At 35.0% G+C, this 20,016-nt stretch overlaps 1 protein-coding gene across 2 annotated transcripts; it reads right to left on the bottom strand.

Moving 5' to 3' along the window:
* Nucleotides 1–1,730: 1,730 nt before the first annotated feature.
* LOC126718768 (cullin-3A) lies at nucleotides 1,731–9,026 on the bottom strand. Of its 2 annotated transcripts, none has more exons than XM_050421106.1 (2): nucleotides 8,510–9,026; nucleotides 1,731–3,913 (listed from the first exon to the last, which is right to left on the bottom strand). In XM_050421106.1, exons 1-2 carry the CDS (start codon nucleotides 8,668–8,670, stop codon nucleotides 1,876–1,878), a joined length of 2,199 nt encoding a protein of 732 aa, XP_050277063.1. In that variant the 5' UTR covers nucleotides 8,671–9,026; the 3' UTR covers nucleotides 1,731–1,875. The 2 variants fall into 2 exon arrangements, with proteins under 2 accessions (XP_050277063.1, XP_050277064.1); XM_050421107.1 differs by lacking the exon at nucleotides 8,510–9,026 and adding an exon at nucleotides 5,706–7,346.
* Nucleotides 9,027–20,016: the final 10,990 nt, after the last annotated feature.

Raw genomic sequence — 20,016 nt, 5'->3', positions numbered from 1 at the left:
AGATTCTAGTTGTCCATTAATAAAGCTTGAAGGCAGAAACGTTTTAGTATCATGCTGGCTGCAACAGTAAGTTTATGGCCTTTACTTTCTGTACCTTTGGTGGTTGGTTTCCATTAATACCACTTTCAATAACACCAGCTCATAATTTCATACATCTGGGCACATTGACCGGTGAAACATATTTAAGTTCCTTTTCAGTTTTGATTGAATTATAATATTAGGTTAAATTGTTAAATAAATTGCTCTGGGCGCATAGAGGTTGCCACCTCCCCTCCTACGCAATTTTAAATTAAAAAAAAAAAAAAAAAAACTGTTAAACAATTGGAAAATCATTTCTCTTTCTACATCTCTATCTTACTGTGGACTGAAAATAATTGCGTTGCGACATGCTATTTTTGGTGAACGACATGTAGTGGTCGATGCCTGTAGTGCCTTTGCTCCCACAAGGAACCCAACGAACCACTAGCCCAAATTGTCCCCAATCTCCTTCCTGATACTTAAAAGGCCACAAAGTTGAAACCATACAGGAACGCAATAAGAATTTACGATTTTCTGAAATTAGCTTACTGGCTCATTTATGATACATGGGTCCACTAATATTGCAATTTTTATTTTCTAAAGCGCATGTATGAGATGATAAGCTAATTTGTGAATATTATGAATGACAAGTGTCGAAGGAAGTAGGGGCCTGGCTGGAAACAAATCTTCATCTGGATAGGCTTATGCAAAAGCAATAAGTGATCCTGGTATGTAGAGATAAGACTAACTTGCTTCAGGACGTTTCTAGTCCCATCCATCTCTTCCTCGGAACCATTCTTCGTCAACGTCAGCGTCTGGGTCATGATTATGGTAATAAGGGTTATCGTAACCAATAAGAGGATTTGGCAATTTCTAATGATTTTCATGTGGTCACTATTGTCTACAAACCTTTGGATTAGTTGTACTATTTCAGATAAGATTCCCTTATTAAAGGATTTTGCCTTTATAAGGGCTTGGTGACAAGATATCCAAGAGGTGTCTATGTGTGAATGGAGAGTATCCTTTGGCTTAGTAAGCCAATGGATCTCTAATGGGTGGAAGATTCATTCTGCTCAGATATCATTTTTGGAATTGAGCTTTGCAATTAAACATCTATATAATGACATTCCATACTTTTGTTCAGGTGAAAGTGAGTGAGGAGCTATCAAAGTAGATGTTAGGTAAGGGTTAGAGCTTTAGAGGTGCTTTCAAGGTCTGAGGACGGACTCCTCAACCCCACAGTACACGAGGAAAAAATATTGAACGGAAAAACATCTTCTCAAAACCTTAGGTTAATAATATACGTACTTCTAGGTTGGACTCTTCTCAAAAAGAAAAAAAAAAAAACTCAGATAGGTTGGACGACGAGTCAGTAAAAAGAGCCAAAAGAAAAAACAACCTAGACAACGAACCAAAAAAAAAGGAAGACTCTGTAAGAAACGAAAAATAATGTTCTCCATTTCATGCTTTAGCGAACACTGTTAGATACATAAAATAATCCTTCAGAGAATTGGAGAGCAGGACCTCCCAAGTAGACTTCAAAGTGTTTTGCTGTGAGCCTCTAACATTTGGGATCATTAGCTGGGTGTTTACACTAGTGACCATTGAGGAATAGAGCCGAGACTCCTTGCAATTTAATACGAGAGACCTATGCTAACTATCGAGTATTTGAGTGTTTATCAAGAATTGCCAGGATGAAGTAGTACAACAAATGGGGAAAGCAGCAATGACATTTCATTAAAACCAATAGAACAGAGAAGAAATTTAAAATGAAAGGGAAGAAACAATTTCCACTTACTAAAAAAGTTACAATAGCAATCGCCATGCTATTTTTCTAACATGAGATCAAGCCATGCTTCAGGCAAGATACCGATACAATTTCCTGTCACTATTATCCCTCTCCAAAAAATCCCGCTCGATTAGGGACTCAATCCGTTTCTTAATCTCTGTCGGATTTGCCAGGAACCGGGATTGCAACTGCTTGGTAACCTCGGCTATTATATTGTTATGGTCCAGCTGCCTCCTTGATTTCATGATCCTAACTATTGCGGCTTCAATCTGGGGCTTCCTGTCCTCCTCCACCCTCTGCCGCGTCTCCTGTTTTTCGGGTTCCGATTCCTTCTGTGCAACTACAGTTCCTATCTTCACCTTGTAGAATTTGCTTGTGAACTTGTCATTAACAAAGAACGCATCATCCTCGCCAATGTCTTTACTCATAGGCTCTTTTCGAAGTACATTCTTTCCCTTCACACAAGCCATGGACTGGAGACACCTCTTCAAATCTGAAGCAGGTATCTCAGTAGCCTGCTCAATCTCCTTGTAGTTAAGCCGATCAGCATTGTTAAACAGCATTAGTACACACATCTGATAAGTGGAGACATTCAACTCATGCTTCTGCCCCTTCCCAAAGGTCGCTTTTATATCTGCTGTACCCATGTTAGTTTGCCAGGACAACCTCCGACCAGTATGAGTCCCCAGATAATATGCCCGAAACTTCTCACAAAGTACTGACATTTCAGCTGGCAGGTTGCATGTAGCACTAGGCTGTGTTGGCCAAGACCCTGTTGTCAGAACCTGGACCGTCAGTGTAGGGCCATCCCCAAGCTCAGGGTGGCTGGCATAAAACCCATGCATTGTATCCTGAGAGGTTTTCATGTCTGTAAACATACCCTCTAATTTTGAAGTAAATTGGTACCCACATTCCGTCTTGAGCTTAACTATCAAGCTTCTCTCTGCATCATCTGAGACAGTTTTCCCAGATAAAAGCCGCTTTGCCAAATGCTGTTTATAATACTTTTCAAAAACATCTTTCTCCTGCAAGTAACGAAATAACATCATCACCTTGTCAAGTATAATCTCTACATCCTCCTCGCTAACCCCCTTCAGACCTTTGCGTAGTTTTTCGTCCACAAACAATGAAATAAACTCCGGAGAACGAGCATTCAAGTTAATAAAGTATTCGAAGGATGAATTTAGGCCATTCTGGAAAGTCTTGTCATTGTTAAATGATAACGTAATAATGTTATCATACTTGTCTTTCTCGTCCAAGAGCCGCTGGACAAATTCCACTGGATCCTTGAGCCTTTCCGGGTCAGTAACTAGCTGCTTACCGGTCTCCCTGATGTGAGAAGTCATTACTTCTCTTATTTTTAAGAGGCCATCCTGAACCCGGCGGAACAAAACATACATTCTTCCCAGGTCTTCATACTTATCGTCGAGAAGCATGTTTACCAAGCCAGAATTCTCCATTTGGATTAGTCTCACCATGTGGTTAGCAATCATCTCCTTCTCCACTACATTAGTTATCTTTGTTTCACTTTGGGCATCCAAGTAATGTGTCACTCTCTCCATTTCCTCATTTAGACGCCTCTCAGCTTTCTTTAGGTAATCTCCACAATCACAACACTCGATGAACTTCTGTGATTCACCCCTGTAAAACTCAGCCGAAACCTCAAGAAAAGGCCTCTCGAAGTCTCCTTGGTAAACAGAAGAACCTAAATCCATTAGCATCTTAATTATATTCCTCATCAGCCCCCTGTTAATAACTTCCCCAGTCCGTTCTATAAGTACTAGTTCAAGAAGTGTGTTCAACAGTCTAGTCTGAATCTTGCCGGAGTGGATTATGTTATCTCTCCACAGGTTCATCCCAAGCTCATGAACAGGGGTCTTCTGGGTACTTGGAATGTAAGTTCTGTCCATGTACATAAGTATATCCCGGATCATCTGCAATGCCTTGTTATGATCATCCCATTTCCTGTGCAGTTCTTCCAGAAACAAACCTCCCTGTGCATCTTCAATCGATTTTGATATTTCTTTGAGATGTGAAGTCATAGTTGTAACCAATCCTGAGTACAGCTTATCGCCAAATTTGTGAAGCACCATGTTGTACGCATTTCTAAACCCATGAAAATTAAAAAATAACATCAAAATACAGGTCAAATTTCTCTGACAAAAAAAAGAAAAAAAAAAGAAAAAAGAAAAAAAGGGAACACAAAATCCCAGAACTGTGCCTTATTTTGTGGGGGGGGGGGGGTTGCAAACTTAAAGGCTGTCAACAGCATATAATCACTGTGTTTCATTCATAATCGTCAGTCCAATGATATAGACATATCCTAAACTTCCACATTATTGAACTGCTTATAGGGCCCCGAGGGCTCTTGGCATGGCCAACACTCCACTAATACCAAAATTACACTAAAAACATAATTTCAAGACCAGACCAATGCACCTCTGTTATATTTTCCTGCTTGCCTTTATTAAAAAAAAGAAAAGAAAAAAAAGAGAAAGATAAACAAACAATACAAACACTAGGGGAATGCCTTTCAGGCAGTTGGCTTGTTAAAAGAAAGTAACAAAATTGCCATAAGTAACAGAGATTAAAAAAATTGTTTGTAATTGCAAATTCTGTTCAGTTTACTTGTAGAGAGAAAGCGGACTAAAGAAAAGATGATGAGGAAAGATTTGTGAGACTTCAAGTTGTGTACAAAATCTCAGACACTCATGCACCCGGGAAGATTTAACCCCCACCATACCCACCATCCCATACTTATGGGGGGTGGAAGGGCCACTTGCACGATATCTCAGACATTCATTCTAGCAAGAAACTCTTGAAAAAATGATAAGTACGCAACTCCATAGAGAAACTTTATGGCGATGAAAAATCGTTTTTGCTTTGAAAATAACCTTTAAGCATCAGGAAAAATAATGCTATTTTTTTATTCTCTTTCTAACCATACACCCTGTGCCCTTAGTAATCTTGCAGCCTGGACATTCTACCACTATATATAAAGATTTTTTTTACCAAAGCATGCCACTCTGGACAAGAAGAGGTTATGTTGCCATTACCACTTCAGCAAAAGAACCAAGAAACTTAGGGAGAAGGATAGACATGGCTCTGAAATAGCCAGAACAACACCATGGAACCTGGTAGAATCTTAAACACAATAATGCATGTATCCTGATTGAAGATGCAGAAATTTGATGGTCCAGTGTTTTATTTTAACTTCCCAACCAGGGAAATATAACAAATGTAATTTGACAACGATGCTCCAACTGACTGACAGATTATGGCAGCAGCACATCATCTAAAGATATCTTCTAATCACTTCAGCAACGTTTTCTCTCTCCACGATGCTCACATGCTATTGAAATCATTTTGCAACCAAATTCAGTTCAGAGGGTTTTGAATAGAAACATTATTATCAACTTACTGCTATCCATGTACACTTCCAGTGTACCTGGGTATTTTGATTAATGAACTTTCGTTATTTATCCAAAAAGATATATATCAATTCAAAACCAAATCATCATTCAATTAGATTTCACACTTTTTATTTATTTATAAAGCCAAAGTTGAGAGAAAATCCAATTAGATTTTTCAATTGGAGTCCAATTTTGCTCCACTTGTCTCATCTAATTTTTTTTAAAACTTTTTGTGCCAATTGAGTTAATACGGTGCTAAAATCAAAGAGCCCAATATTAATCAACCATTGAAAAATCAATCAACCTACAACTAAACTAATAAGAAAAAACCCTCAGTCCTCTCTCTCTCTCTCTTCCAGCAACATTTGCATTTGTTTTATTGCCATAGTTTTTTGGCCATGGAAAATGCAGAATTTCAAAAGCTTCCAATTCTTCTAAAGAGTGTTAAGGAACCAAAAAATTATGAAACATAATAAAGAAATCACCTTCCTCAATGAAGACAGACAACCTGAAATCAGTTGCTTTCAACATTGCCCCTTCATCCTTAGAAGACATCATGGAAAATTCTTAGGCTTAAGATCTCGATGCATCACACCCATGAAATGGCAAATATTGACAACATTCACAATGGCCTACAAATACCTGAGGCAGCCCTCTCAGAATACCGACCTTGTGCTATTATTCTATCAAAAAGCTCATCCCGCAGCACAAAGTTCCATCACAAGGTGCATAGAATACCTATCCTCATAAGCACCCCCGAATTCCACAATGTTTGGCTGACCAGATGTGTTGCAAAATCTGAACCTCTCTCTTTATATCATCCCTATCATTCTTGGACACAAGCTTACGTTGCAGAATGGATTTGCAGGCATAAGTTTCACCAGTTGAGTTCTCAGTGCATAAATATGTGATGCCAAATTGATCTCAACCCAATTCTTTTCCAAGAGATCACAAGATTGAAAATCATCCTATGTGATGCTGTCCTTTTCTTCTTCTTATTTCAAGATTTGAATAAAAGCTATTTTTCTTTAGCTTCATAATCTTGGCATGTCGGATTGTGCTCCACTTATTTATATGGGTGAATTGAAGTGTCCTCTACATGCTTGAGCATTTGGTCTTGCTAAAGATGTATTGATTTCATAGAGTGGTCATAACCTCCTGCCCCACAAGTTTTTTTTTTTATAGTTTCTTTTCAAATTAACTTTCATACTTGGTCATATTATGGGCGTAGTTCAATTCAGTCATATCATATGAAATATGAGGCTTTAGTCTCAATTATTTATCAAGTTCTCTAATGTTATATCTGTTAAAAGGTGTTTCTTTTATGTCAACATTTTTGTGATAATAGTGGCCGAAGGGACCAAGAATGGACATCCCAGAAAAAAAATTTCCGACCTTGCTGTCATAAAGATAGACTCTATCCATTTGTTGTGTTTTGAATTATAAGGCTTTCTACTGATACTGATGAAGCTGTTCTAAAGGATGCTTTTGGATGGCATGGTGAGATAATTGAAGGTAATGTGGTAGATTATTTAGGTTGTAACTTACTTTCAGGTTTAGATGACCTTAGATTTACTTGAGGGTAATATGCTGTCATATTTGGCAATTAAGATTGTATGTTAGCACATTAATAGGAGATCAAAAGGGCATGGGCTTGTGCGGTTTACTTCTAAAACAATGGTCACCACAGCTCTAAAAGAAATGGATGGTCAGGTAAATTTAGTTTGGCATGATATTATTATTTTTGCCTTACAAATAGCCCTGTTAAGCGCCTAATCTTAAATAAAAAAATAATGTGAATAACTAAACTTATGTTTGATGACCCTCTTCAGGTGTTGGATGGCAGAAATATTCGTGTGTATTATGCACACAAGGGATAACAACTTGGATCTCGGGTACAATCACTTTCAGTCATAGAGGAATTTGATGTAAGGACCAAGTTTCACCTTCTTGGACACTATACTGAATTAGTTCCTCTAACATTTCTTGGCTCTTACCGTGAGATCATTTGATGAAGCTCTTAGCTATAAGCTATCTGGTAGAGTTTATATATCTTAACTCCAAGAGGTGACCTAACCTTACTTCTATGGCCATTCTTTTGATGTTATGATGGAACCTAGAGATTTAGATCACGCTGTCTTGAGTGCAACCCCCCCCCCCCCCCCCCCCAAAAAAAAATTCATGCACACAAACATAAATATGCAAAATTGCAATTAATCTATGGTTTAAGATTGCAGGAGGTAGAAACTTATTATAAATTCCTTTAATTTGAGCTTATGTGTCCTATATATTTAATAACCCATGTTAAAATCAATAGTACCACTACAACTAAAAGTTTCATGCGTAAGCACGAGTTACAAGCTAGTAATATTAATAGAAGTAGTAAAAAAAAGAAAGAAATGTCAATTAAAAAAGGAACAGAGGGTATGGTTTAGGATAGAATTAGAATGGTGGAAAAGTTTACTTGTGGCTGACCCTAGACTAATTTGTTGTAGATTCATAGCCGACCCAAATCTTGAGACTAAGGCTCGGTTGTTGTTGCTATAAGGCATGTGGCATTTAAAAATCTAACGGTCTTGGAAAACCACACAAAATAAAATAAATATCACGTGTCTCACATCTAGTTAAAAATGAGAGGGGATCTCTTAGGACTTAGCGAAACATTGAAATTTTAATTTCTTAAGCATTCAAAAACATAGTCGGGGAATCCTAAATTCTCAAGAATAAAAAAATCTAATTAAAAAATATAACCAACCAAACAACCCTAAGCACAATATTAACAACAACAACAACAAACCCTTACTCCTAAATTTTGTGGACGTCGGCTACAGATTCTCAACAGATTAGTCAGGGTTAGCCACACATATTCTTTTCCTCCATTCCATTCAATCCGGTGTCATATTCTCTGTTACTTTCTTAATTGAAAACGTTTCCTCATTTACACTACACTCAATTTGAAAATGGCCAAAATTCTTTTTCAACAATGTTTTACCTAAGTTCAAAATTAAGTCTCATTTAAACAACATTTAATCATTTGGGCTTAAAAATTAATACAAATTTAATTAAAACACAGTCACATTAAATGGTATTTATTAACCTCAACTAATTTTTCCTCTATTAGAAATCAATCTAACAAGCTAACCTAAAATCAAATTATTCAATTCCAAACACTTAAAACAAAAATTGAAATCAAACTATTCTCAAATAAACCTAATATTAAAAAAGAAAAAAAGAAAAAAAAAAAAAAAGGCAGCTTAGAATTGAATTGAATCGAAAATTTTTGAAAAACCTGTAAAGCTCTTCGAAGCTAAGGCCACTAGCATTGTGATTGTAAATCTCGTGGATTGCATGTTCTAGAATGTTCCATGTCTTCTCAGCGTATTTCGGATCCACCACAACCCGATGCTTGAACGCCTCTATCTGAAAATTCCTCTTCTTCTGATTACTCATCTTTTCAAAATCCCCCAAAAAAATCCGAAACAGGAAAAAAAAAAAAAATGAAAACTCCGATTTTTCCTCCTTTTTTATGAATCGGAATCGGAACCGGAATTCGAATTCATGGAATCCAAAATCCGTGAATTCCTTTTTCCTTTTCCTGGGTATAAAAAAAAAAAATTGTCAGATCGATGAGAAGCGGGATTTGTGGGGAAACTGGAAACCGGGAATTTACCGGGAGAGTTTTTTTTTTATATATTTTTTTAATTGTTGGAGGGAAATGAAATAAATTGTGGAATTTGGGTTTTATAAAATTTGGAGGTGAAGGAGGCTAAGGGAAACAAAGCAGGAGAGTTTGGTCTTTGGCTTATAAGTTATAACTTTATATAATAGAGATGATGAAGGTGGATTTGTTCACAATTTTTGTTTTTGTTTTTGTTAATATATACATAGAAACGTTTCTTTTGAGACCTTTATTACACGTTTCGAAGTTAAAATTCTTTTTTTTTTTAGTCATGTATGTTTCTGTGATAAGATATTGAGAATGGATTTTTTTTTTTTTTTTTTTTCATTTAACCTTATCATTAGAAGAATTTTGTTAGTTAACAAGTTGCGAAAGAAAGTGGAAAACTAGTATCTCGAGTTTTTAAAACTAGAGTTCAATAGAAAATTGAGTTTTAAAAACTCGAGTCCCAGAGTTCTGAGATAGCTGACGTGAATAAGAATTTCACATGGAATCCACGTGGAGCTCGAGTCTTAGAGACTCGAGTTCCAGTGCGTAACTACGGGATACAACCCCACAAACATACTTGACTTTAGAAAGAAGAAGCTCAAATCAAGAACTAACCCACCAATCTCCAGCAAATGTTCAACCCTTCAAAACCCAAAAAGCAACAAGACCCTTTTCAATACAAACCAAGACAACAAAAAGTAAGCAATGCCCACATAGGCATTAGATCAGCTGAGGCAGTTTTGGTTGAAAAATCAACAAAAAGTCTCAATCTTGTTCATCTCTCTTCCATAGCTTTTTCTTTTAAATCATTCACATCTTTAAGAGTTGTGTATAATTTATTCAGATCGTTTGCTTGGTGATGGAGATCATGAACTGTACCGTAGATCGATGATCGGGATGTGCTTGATGGAAACTAGATTTGTGTGTGCTGTGTGTCTTTTTCTTTGCTGTGGATCTTCTTCTTCTTTCTTTCTTTCTTCTGGTTTTTTTTTTTTTTTTTTTTTGGGGGGGGGGGTTTTCTTTTTTAGGGGTTTGTACTTCTTTCTTTCTTCGGGTTCTTTCTTCTTTTTCTGAGTTTATACGTTTTTTGTTTTCTGTTTGAAATCGAGTGTAAAAAACTCGAGATTCATGTTTTTTTGAACTCGACTATTAAAAACTCGAGATCTATGTGGCACAAACCTGTCCAACTCAGTAAACTTAACAAGTAGGAAACAACAAACTCAGCAAGTAGGAAGCGAGTCTTTAAGCCTCGAGATTTATATGGAACTCGAGTTTCTAAAACTTGAGATGATAGTTTGTAATATTCTTTCAAACCCATATTAACTTACTATATTCTATCCAATCACAATGTTAGTCTACAAATATCCCCATTGAGAATGCTTGGTTGGTTGAGTGAATGGACTTGAAGAAGTTGCCGTAAATTCAGAGATTTCAAGATATTCATTATACTATCAGTTTTATAAGTCTGTACAGTTTGATTCTATATAGGGCATGGCCTCAGGCCCATTGGGCCTTGGATTATATGAGGTATGGCCTTAGGCCCGTTTGGCCCGAACATTCAATAAGACCAAAACTGAGCCCGAACCTCTTAGTAAGTCCACATCATTTTGGATACATGATAGGCAAACCCATGTTTGGTCCATTATGACTTGCTTGGGAATGCGTTTGCTCAGGACAACCCGCGTCCCCGGTAGCTTGGTATTGCCTTAGGGAGTATTGTTGCCGGGTGACATTTTGGAGGTAAAAATCAGTTCTAATGCCATTACCACTATTTCCAATAGGGCATATTCCTTGTCAGGAATAATCAAATCAAACCCCACCTACATGAGTGAGACCAGAATGCAATCATGAAACCTCCACCAACCTTAAGCTATAAATAGCAGAATTGAGTGAAGAGTGGAGTTTGGCAATTCGGAAGAGAAAATGAGGAGAGAGAGTGAGAAAGCTAGCGATATCAAGGGGGAGAGCAACATAGGAGAGAAAGGTAAAGGTGTTCACTGGAGATAAGGGGTGCCATAGGGTCACTTGGGGAGAAACTGCCCTTAGTAGGAAACACTAGGCCCACTCAACAAGTAAGTTGTGAGCCCAACCCTAAGTCCGGTCTGTTAAGAAGAGGTTGGGTATGCACAGATTCTTTTTGAGTTATGTGTATGTGTGATGCGTCATCGAGGACGCTTGATTGGTTGGCTTAATGGATTTGAAGTACTTGCCGTAAATTTGAAGATTCCAAGTTATTCATTATACTATAGATTCATAAGGTTTCACAATTTAATCCTTTTTAAGTTGTGTGTGATGTGTCATCGAGGATGCTTGATTGGTTGATTCAATGGACTTGAAAAACTTGCTGTAAATTCGAAGATTCCAAGTTTTCTACTATACCATTGGTTCCGCAAGGTTTTGTAGTTTAATTCTTTTTAAGTTATGTGTGATGTGTCATCGAGGATGCTTGATTGGTCGACTCAATGGACTTGAAGAACCTGTTGTAAATTCGAAGATATCAAGTTTTCTACTATTCTAGAGGTTCATAAGGTTTTGCAGTTTAATTCTTTTGAAGTTATATGTGTGTGATGTGTCATTGAGGACACTCAATTAATTGATTCAATGGACTTAAAGAACTTACCGTAAATTCAAAGATTTAAAGTTATCAATTTATAAGGTATTTATGGTGTCTCGTAAGTAGGCAGTTGAATAATTGACAAAATACTGGGACACCATTTTAAGTCTATATATATTTCAATGAGTTTATGTACAACTTTTTTTCCTTTTACAAATGACTTGGTAATATGGGATTGGTGGACATTAAAAATGGTGTTAATTGTAATTCCCTAATTAGTAAAAAAATTATACTCGTATAAATTGTCTCACATACTCAAAAAGAGAATCAATGTGTGTTTCGATTAAATTTCTATTGAAATGTTTATTTCTTATTTGCTCAAGGCTTACAAAGATCCAATTGTACCAAAAACAAAGCAAGATTTTAAAATATTGAACATAAACAAACAAGTTAATAGAAGAAAAGAGTTAACTCATATGAAAGTAACATTGCTTTAATAGTCCAATCACAATTTGTTACCTAAAAGAAGATATAGAAAAGATTCTGAAAATTTAGTAGTTTTTACTTTTTAGTATTTCTTAAAGAAAATGGCTAATTTTCATTTTTTTTAATAATAATTTTAAATCTAGATTTAAATTATTTACAATTACACTGTTAACACACTTTTCAATAGTTTACAAAAAATGATAGATTGTGATTGATCTATCAAAACTTTCACCTGAATTAATTATTGCTATACATTTGTACATCAATAATAACTTAACACATCAATGAGCTGTGAAATGCAAAAAATATGTGTTATAGACTTTCTTATTTTGTAAATAATATGTTTTGGATTTTGGTCACTTGTAGTATGGTGTTACTAGAGTCTCTTTTTTTATTTTTTTATTTTAAGAAACTGGTGTTACTAGAGTCTAGAACCCTCACCAGATATCGACATGTTTCGTATAAGCTTATAAGTTGGTTAATTTTTAAGCCCGATTTATGTAAAATTTTAAGACCTTATTTATCTTAAATACAATTATGCTATAAATAAATAAATAAACCCACTTAAAAAAAAAAAAATCATATGTCAGGGACCAGGAGGCCAGGGCCCAGTAGTTTTGGGCTCCATTGGGTAAATATAACGATAAGAGACACACCTCTTTAACTTTTTTATAGGTGAATTTTGGCCCAATGATTTTGAGCAGTTGGTGAGTTCTTACACGTAGTAAACAACATTTAAGTAAAATGATGCAATATATTGTCAAATTAATAGTCAGTTGAATTGACATTTTTAAGCTCAATTATCTCATCAATGGAGATTAGCCTAATGAGTTACAGTTACTCCTACATCAATTCAATGGCCGCGATATATCCCATCAAAAACTATGGCAATTATTAGCCCAAGTACTCGATGGGTTGTCACTCTGAAGATTATTAAATGCCAAATCTTTGAGATAGCTTTTGAGATAGCCTGCAATCATGCTGTTTATGCTCATAATGTCAAACATGTCACAGTTTTTTTTTTTAATTAATATATTAGGCACATAAATTTTGGTACAATTTTGTCCCACAACTCATCACATGACATGTTGTGATTAGTAAGACTGTGTTCCCACATAGCTCTCTAACATATTCTTACCAATTACAACTCGATATATGGTGAATTGTGACACAAAATTGTGTCAAAAGTTATATCTATAGTATAATTCACTAACCCTATTGAATCTCACAAAGTATTGCCTGAACTTGATTTGAAAACATTCAAAAAAAAAAAAAAAAAAAAACTTGATTTGAAAATGTCATTATTAACATGCTACTAACCCGGTTGAATCTCACAATCACAAAGCTTTGCCTCAACTGTTACCTATTGGCTATTGCAGGTTTCTTATTACGATGTGATTCTCAAACTTAGATTTTCCTTTTTTGAGACTAATTATTTGACCTTTTTGGTATAGCAAAAGATGCAACAAATTCTTTGACTTTCTTGTCTATGGACTCTGATAGCCAGTCTCAACGGGCATCCAAGCGTTTTGTTAAACTTTATCTGAACATGAATTAATCCTTTTTACATTAAGGATTAGTGCCTATTTGGTAAGATGATTTAAAACCATATATATATATATATATATATATATATTTTTTTTTTTTAAAAGTAAATCACTTTAAAACCTCACTTTTGATTATTATATATAACATTTTTCACATCAATGAAGTAACAAGTCACTGATTTTCATATTGTAGACAAGCCAACAATGGAAGGGTGTAGCTTTTGATAAAGTGTACCTATTTACAGCATTTGGCTTCAATTTGAGGGCAAGTATGCTTCGGATGAAAGTTTCCAAGTGGATGTCTTCCTTCAACATTCATTACTTGCTTACATGAAAATGAAAAAAATAATACATAAATTCTTAAATCGCCAATTCACCATCCCCATGTTTGTCAAGTTTTGCAGGAATTGCTTTTCAAGGGGGCAATTGGGATGAGTTAGGAGCTGAGATTTTCGGTTCAAATTTAAGAATTGAATTCTTTAATTAAAGTTTTGGCAATGTGGTGGATGGCAAAAAGGAAAGTGGTGATTCCATGTTGTGGACCTTTTTGTGTTGTTGCATATTTAGCATAAATGATTTATTACAAGCATATATTCCTTCACGTGCTGTCCATGACAAAAATAATGAGAATTAGTTCACATCACCTCCTCCGAACTAAGCACAAGGCACAACTTCCTCAACTCTCTTTTTGTCAAAATGTGTTTCCACCAAACAATTGGGATTAATGCTTTTCTAATTCTGAGTCTACAGCAAGGTGAGGCACATTTTTCAGCATTGTTCCCCAATCACATTATATACGGTGTTAAAAAACTTGTTTTCCTCTTTCTATTAGGTTTCATTGCACGGCCTTCTGTAATCAACCAACAATAACAAGCCTTAGTATAAATGTCTTTAGCTTAAATAATTTTAATCATTTAAGTTTTAGATTGAATTTCTTTAGGAGTAGCTTCATAGACTTCCGTGTATTTGAGTTTTCTCCTCATATCAAACACATAATGTGGGGAGCAGAATTAGAGATGACTCTAGAAGATTGCCTAATAAACTCTAGTTGTACAACAACAACAAAAACACATATCATTCCTGCAGTTGTAGTTTAATGATTCAAACATTGTGCCACATTGGCAATAAGGGTTGAACATTATTTTGATTGATTTGTCTTGCTATATGGCATATACATGAAGAATGCGCAAATATTAGTGCTAGACACAATAGAAACATTAACTCTCCATCATAATTTATTACATAAAATTTTTAAATCACATTTACAGAATTTTCTCATGGAATTATAAGGGTAGTAAGAAACTTGGTAGGCTCTGAAGCAGTTACCTTGTAAACTTCCTTATTGAATGCTCCAGTACCTTTTATGCCTTGCAGTGGATCATTCTCCAAAGCTCTAACCTTAATGAGAAGCTTTCTAACATGTTCCAGTGCTTGTGCCCACTAAAGACTTAACCATTATTCACCTTATCTGCTTTGCAACCACCAGTTGCATCAGATTGGTTGTGTCCAAGTTCAACAATTAGAAACATTTTTGATACACCGTGCTGAACCAAAGATTTGCTTTGGAGCCTCTGCACACAATTGAGAATCACAGAAATTAGAGCACCACTATCAAATAAACTTCTTAAACTATATAAAGTATATTTAATATCATGAAGCAGAGACCAAACCCAGATTTTACCAAAATGAAAGACATACAGACATTGTGTATATTAATAACAGTAAAAAGAATGGAAGAAGAATTTATAAATATGCCATCAGGAAAAAGAGATAGAGAGAAAAAAAAGGGGGAAGCAAACCAAATAAATAAATAACTAACTAATTTGTGTGGCCATCAAGAACCTTTAGTCATCTAAGTTCAACCAAATCAAAGCTAATAGTTTTATAGTTAGATTTGACCCAACTGCACAATAGTTTTATAAAGCAGATTGCTTATCCACAATCTTAATCACAAATCACAGAATGAGATATTCCCATGATGAGATTGCAGTAAATTATTAGGGGAAATAAGCATCAAAAGTTTATTGAATCAAATATTCTAAAAATCAATAAATAAAACATTTATGCAAATAAGTTACAGAACAAAAGGCAAGCCTTTTATCAGTATATTTGCTTCTGTTCCAGCCATTCTCTCATTAGAGCCACAAAGAAATACATCATCACCTCGCAGACACTACAAAACTTTGCAACTCTCTCAAGGCCAATGATCTCTGCAGATTTAGGGTTACCATACATGAATGAAAAACTTAAATGTACACCTATAATCAAGTTCCTGCCATGTAAGTTCATCAATATGGGAGCATGTCAAGCATGGTTTTCTAAACATAAATCAAGATGTTTGTGCCTTTCTTCCTTCCCTATCTGAACATAGAACTTAGATTCTGCAACATCAAAATTAGGTTCTACAAATGCTGCCTCCTAGTTCACCTAGTAGCACTTCTTGCAGTTAGCAGTTAAACCAAGTCAAAGTTCTCCTAGTAATAAAGGAATAACCATTTATAAGTTTCACCTCAAGTTTCTTAAACGATAAAGGTTCCTCCAGGCCCGTAACTTCAAGAAATATCATGATAACTCCCAAGATGAACAAGTAGAACAGATTAAGTGGAGTATATGACACAAAAATTCCTTTACTTTTCTTCTCCATACTTCAACAATAGCGTCAACCCATGTCACCAGTTGAATCTGTAGGAAGCTTTAAGCTAACTGGCTATCCAGTAGGACAGCAATAATTCATGAAAGATTTGTCAACTACCTTCCTATATATTCTTACAACCTTTGAGCAAACCATCTGAATCTTCCTCACTTTGTTTGCTATTGTTCCCTTTGACCAGAAGAAAACCACTTCCAACAATCCATGATTTTGAAATGTCAAATCTATTATTTAAGAGGTTATATTCTGAACAGGCATGTACCCCATTAAGATGTTCTATTGCACACAAATTATGCATCTAGTCCAAATCTGTCCTGGTCAAACCACTTCACAAGTATTTAGAATTCAATATCTATCACTGAGAAGTTGTCAACTGTACAAAGATACGTTAGTCTAATACTAAAAAAAGTAAACGAAGTTTCCCAACACCCTTATCCCCTAATGTAGCATATATGGTTCTTGAATTACTTTCAGCTTGCAAACCTGAGTAACCCCAGTCTCAATGCCTAAAGAGAACTTTTCAAACTTTCTTAGCAGCTTTCAAAATTTTTGGCTTCATTCTGGAATAAATATACTCTAGTCTCCCACATAAATTCAATCTCTGCACACGAAAGCTAACCTATCACTTGTGCCCCCAGGTTATATGGAGTAGCAGTCCAACACCAACCCAAGATGACAAGTAACATCAAACACAAAACCACTTTTGGATTCTGACATGGTATCTTATGCAGTTTAGTATTGCTACCTAAAGCCTTTCATTTAGTTTGGAGACTGTCTCTTTCAGTAAAATTTCCAGCAAATTTCAATGTTTACGGCACCATATGTTTAATATTTGATCTAGCAATATGTCTCACTCAGAAGTCAGAAGATCAAATTCATTCCCCACATAATGGACCGGAAGGGACTGAAGTGGACCTAAAAGGGCTGAATGTTTAATATTTGATCTAACAGTATGTCTTACTCAGAAGATCGAATTCGCTCCCCACATAATGGACCGGAATGGGCCGAAGTCGACGACTAGACCGATGTGGGCTGAATGGACCAAAATGGACTGAAGTAGACCGAACTGGACCAAAGTGGACGGAATGGACCAAACTGAACCAAATGATCTGTAAAGCTCACTTTTGATTATCCTACACCACTGTCTTGTAGGATTTCTAATTATTTGGTTGAAATGAGATATGCGTGAAGGAATTTGTAGGTTTAGATGAGAATTTGGTTATTGCTCTATGGAAAAATAGGGATTTTTATTATTATTTGTGTTATTGTTATCAAAGTTAATGAATTTTAATAGTAGGCTGATCACAAGGAAGTTGTGATTACGGCACTGGATTCATCAAATGAACTGGATTTGGATAGGGTCCAATGCCTTTGCACATTTTGATGTGATCTCTCTACTCAAACTTAGATATTCTTTTTGTGAGACTAAGGACTTGTTTGGTAAGAGATTTCTAGTAACGTTGTTTAAGTGTTGTGAAAATATATGTGTGTAAAAATACGTGTTGTAGTGTTTAAACAACGAAAACTGTTGTTTAAACAACGTTACTAAATAGACCCTAATTATTTTACCTTTTTGGTACAGCAAAAGATGCAATCAATTATAATTGACTTTCTTAGTCTATGATAACCGGTCTAAATGGGCATCCAAGTGCTTTGTTAAACCTTTTTTTTTTTTTTTTTTTTTTTTTTTGTGAAACTTGTTAAACTTTATTCGAACAAAAATCAATTAATCCTTTTACATTAAGGATTAGTGCCTATTTGGTAAGGTGATTTAAAACCATATATTTTTTTATATGTGATGGAGAACAGACTCCACGTCACCACTTGCGGCTCTACATTCAAGCTAAGGTGGTCACAGGACCACCCTGACTTGTAAAAAATGGCATATATACACTTGCCAAAATATATATATATATATATATATATGTTAAACTAACCTATTGTGACCACCTTAATAAAAATGTTAAGCACCTTGACTTGAGAATTATAAAAAGTTGGGTTCAACAAAAATAAGAATAATGCTACCTACACAATCTTTTTACAATAATTTTACAATAAATCCAATGTGGTAAGTTGTTATTGATTTTAATTTGGGCTCAATACTGATATTATTTTTTACCCACCAATAACAGCTTTTTAAATAAGATTTATTGTAAAAATATTGTGGACGTAGCATTAATCCAAAATTAGTTCTGCCCCCAAATATAACCCTTAATCCCTTTTATAATTTAAAAAAAAAAAAAAACTTAAATAACAACAATTAATATTAGCTCAAATAACAACAAACATAAACCAAACAAAAACAAGATAAGATTAAACAACAACAAGTGATCTAATTATTCAACAAAAAGCCTACTATAAAACAAAAAGATAAAAATCGCTAAACATTCAAATTTGTAGTTTGTTCAACCTATTCAATAAAAATAATCTCTAATTTCATTTTTCCCTAAAAAATGATATCAAGAAAAATATTGTGGTTGTTAGTTCTCCTTGGTTGTGAAGACAGTTATATTCTTTTTGGCTTTGAAGTCGTAATAATTTTACTCTCTTTAGTAACTCGACTCACAATTGTAACAAATATTGCTATTGCATCTTGTGCAATACCTAATATATTGTATAGGATTCGAATCTAGCTGCTACATTATTCATAATAAAAATAGAGACACATCAATAATTAATTAAAAAAGATAATTTAATTTATTTGCATAATTAATTACAAAGGCATTAGGACTAATGGACTATATTACATGCCTTCCTTATCTAGATTTAACAACAAAGAGTCCCTGAAGGGGGTTTCAAAAGTGAAATAAAGTTTTTGGGTTGACAACAATTATGTTTGCATTTGTGCATTGATTGACTTCTCCAAGAGTAAGACAATGTTAAGTTTATGTAAATTTTTTTTAAAGAAAGTTGAAATTTCATTTTGTTGGTACGAAGGATAACAAAAGTCAAAATGAGAAAACTTACACTTGTTTCTAAAATTTGGCTTGAACTAAATCTTTACCCCTAGTCTTAGAGGGCAATAAAAAAAATAAAAGAGTTAGGAATTAGTCATGGCCATCTTACTTCCATCTTGAGGAATAAATGCTAAAGGGTCTCAAACTCAACGGTTTGAGTTCAATAAGGTGGATTAAGCCATAATCTAACATCATGTTCATCAAAGTAATGGGAGTTTTACATAATAAAAGACAATACTTATTAAGTTAAAATTAATATTGTATTTATCAAGAACTTTGTTACTAAATTAGCATATTATGGTATTTCTAACGGAGATTTTCAAGATTCAAACCTCCCCCTCCCCATTATAGCTATCAAATTATCAAAAACATTAACATGATGTCTTTTCTGTGAAAGTTGGAACTCAGGACTTGTCTCATATAAAAATCTTAAGAACTACGTTATAAAACTGCACTTTAGGTCATGAGACTTTGCCCAAAATTTTTGTGGCATTGAGTCAACCAACCTAAGCCCATGGAAACGAAGCAGTAAAGGGTAGCATCCACATCCAGATCTCATATCTCATCTTATTTTACTATCCCAAAAAACTACTTTATCAATTATACCATACCATTTTACAATACACCCAACATCTCAACTTTTATTTTCCTATTCTACTCATTAAAATAATATTTCTACACAATAAAATAATATATCCCACAATTACCATCATTTACAATAAAACACATTATTTATTCTCTCTCTCTTTATTTCTGTTCAACAACCACAATCACCACCACCGCCGCACTACACACACCTGACACCACCACCGCCACCACCAGTAGCAACCCATAATCTACCGTCAACACCAAAAAAAAAAAAACTCATGCCACCACCCACTGACCCAAAACCCACTCCGACGGAGCCACAAACACCTACCCCACCGTTGGCCCAC

Source organism: Quercus robur, chromosome 3 (assembly GCF_932294415.1).
Source record: "Quercus robur chromosome 3, dhQueRobu3.1, whole genome shotgun sequence".
In the NCBI taxonomy this organism is placed as follows: Eukaryota; Viridiplantae; Streptophyta; class Magnoliopsida; order Fagales; family Fagaceae; genus Quercus; species Quercus robur.
This window is presented reverse-complemented; position numbering and strand designations above follow the sequence as displayed.

Coding starts and splice junctions, on each gene's coding strand:
- LOC126718768 (XM_050421106.1), bottom strand. CDS start 8,670: ATGAGTAATCAGAAGAAGAGGAATTTTCAGATAGAGGCGTTCAAGCAT. Junction 3,914..8,509: donor AGCTTCGAAGAGCTTTACAG/GTTTTTCAAAAA, acceptor TCATGGGTTTAG/AAATGCGTACAACATGGTGC.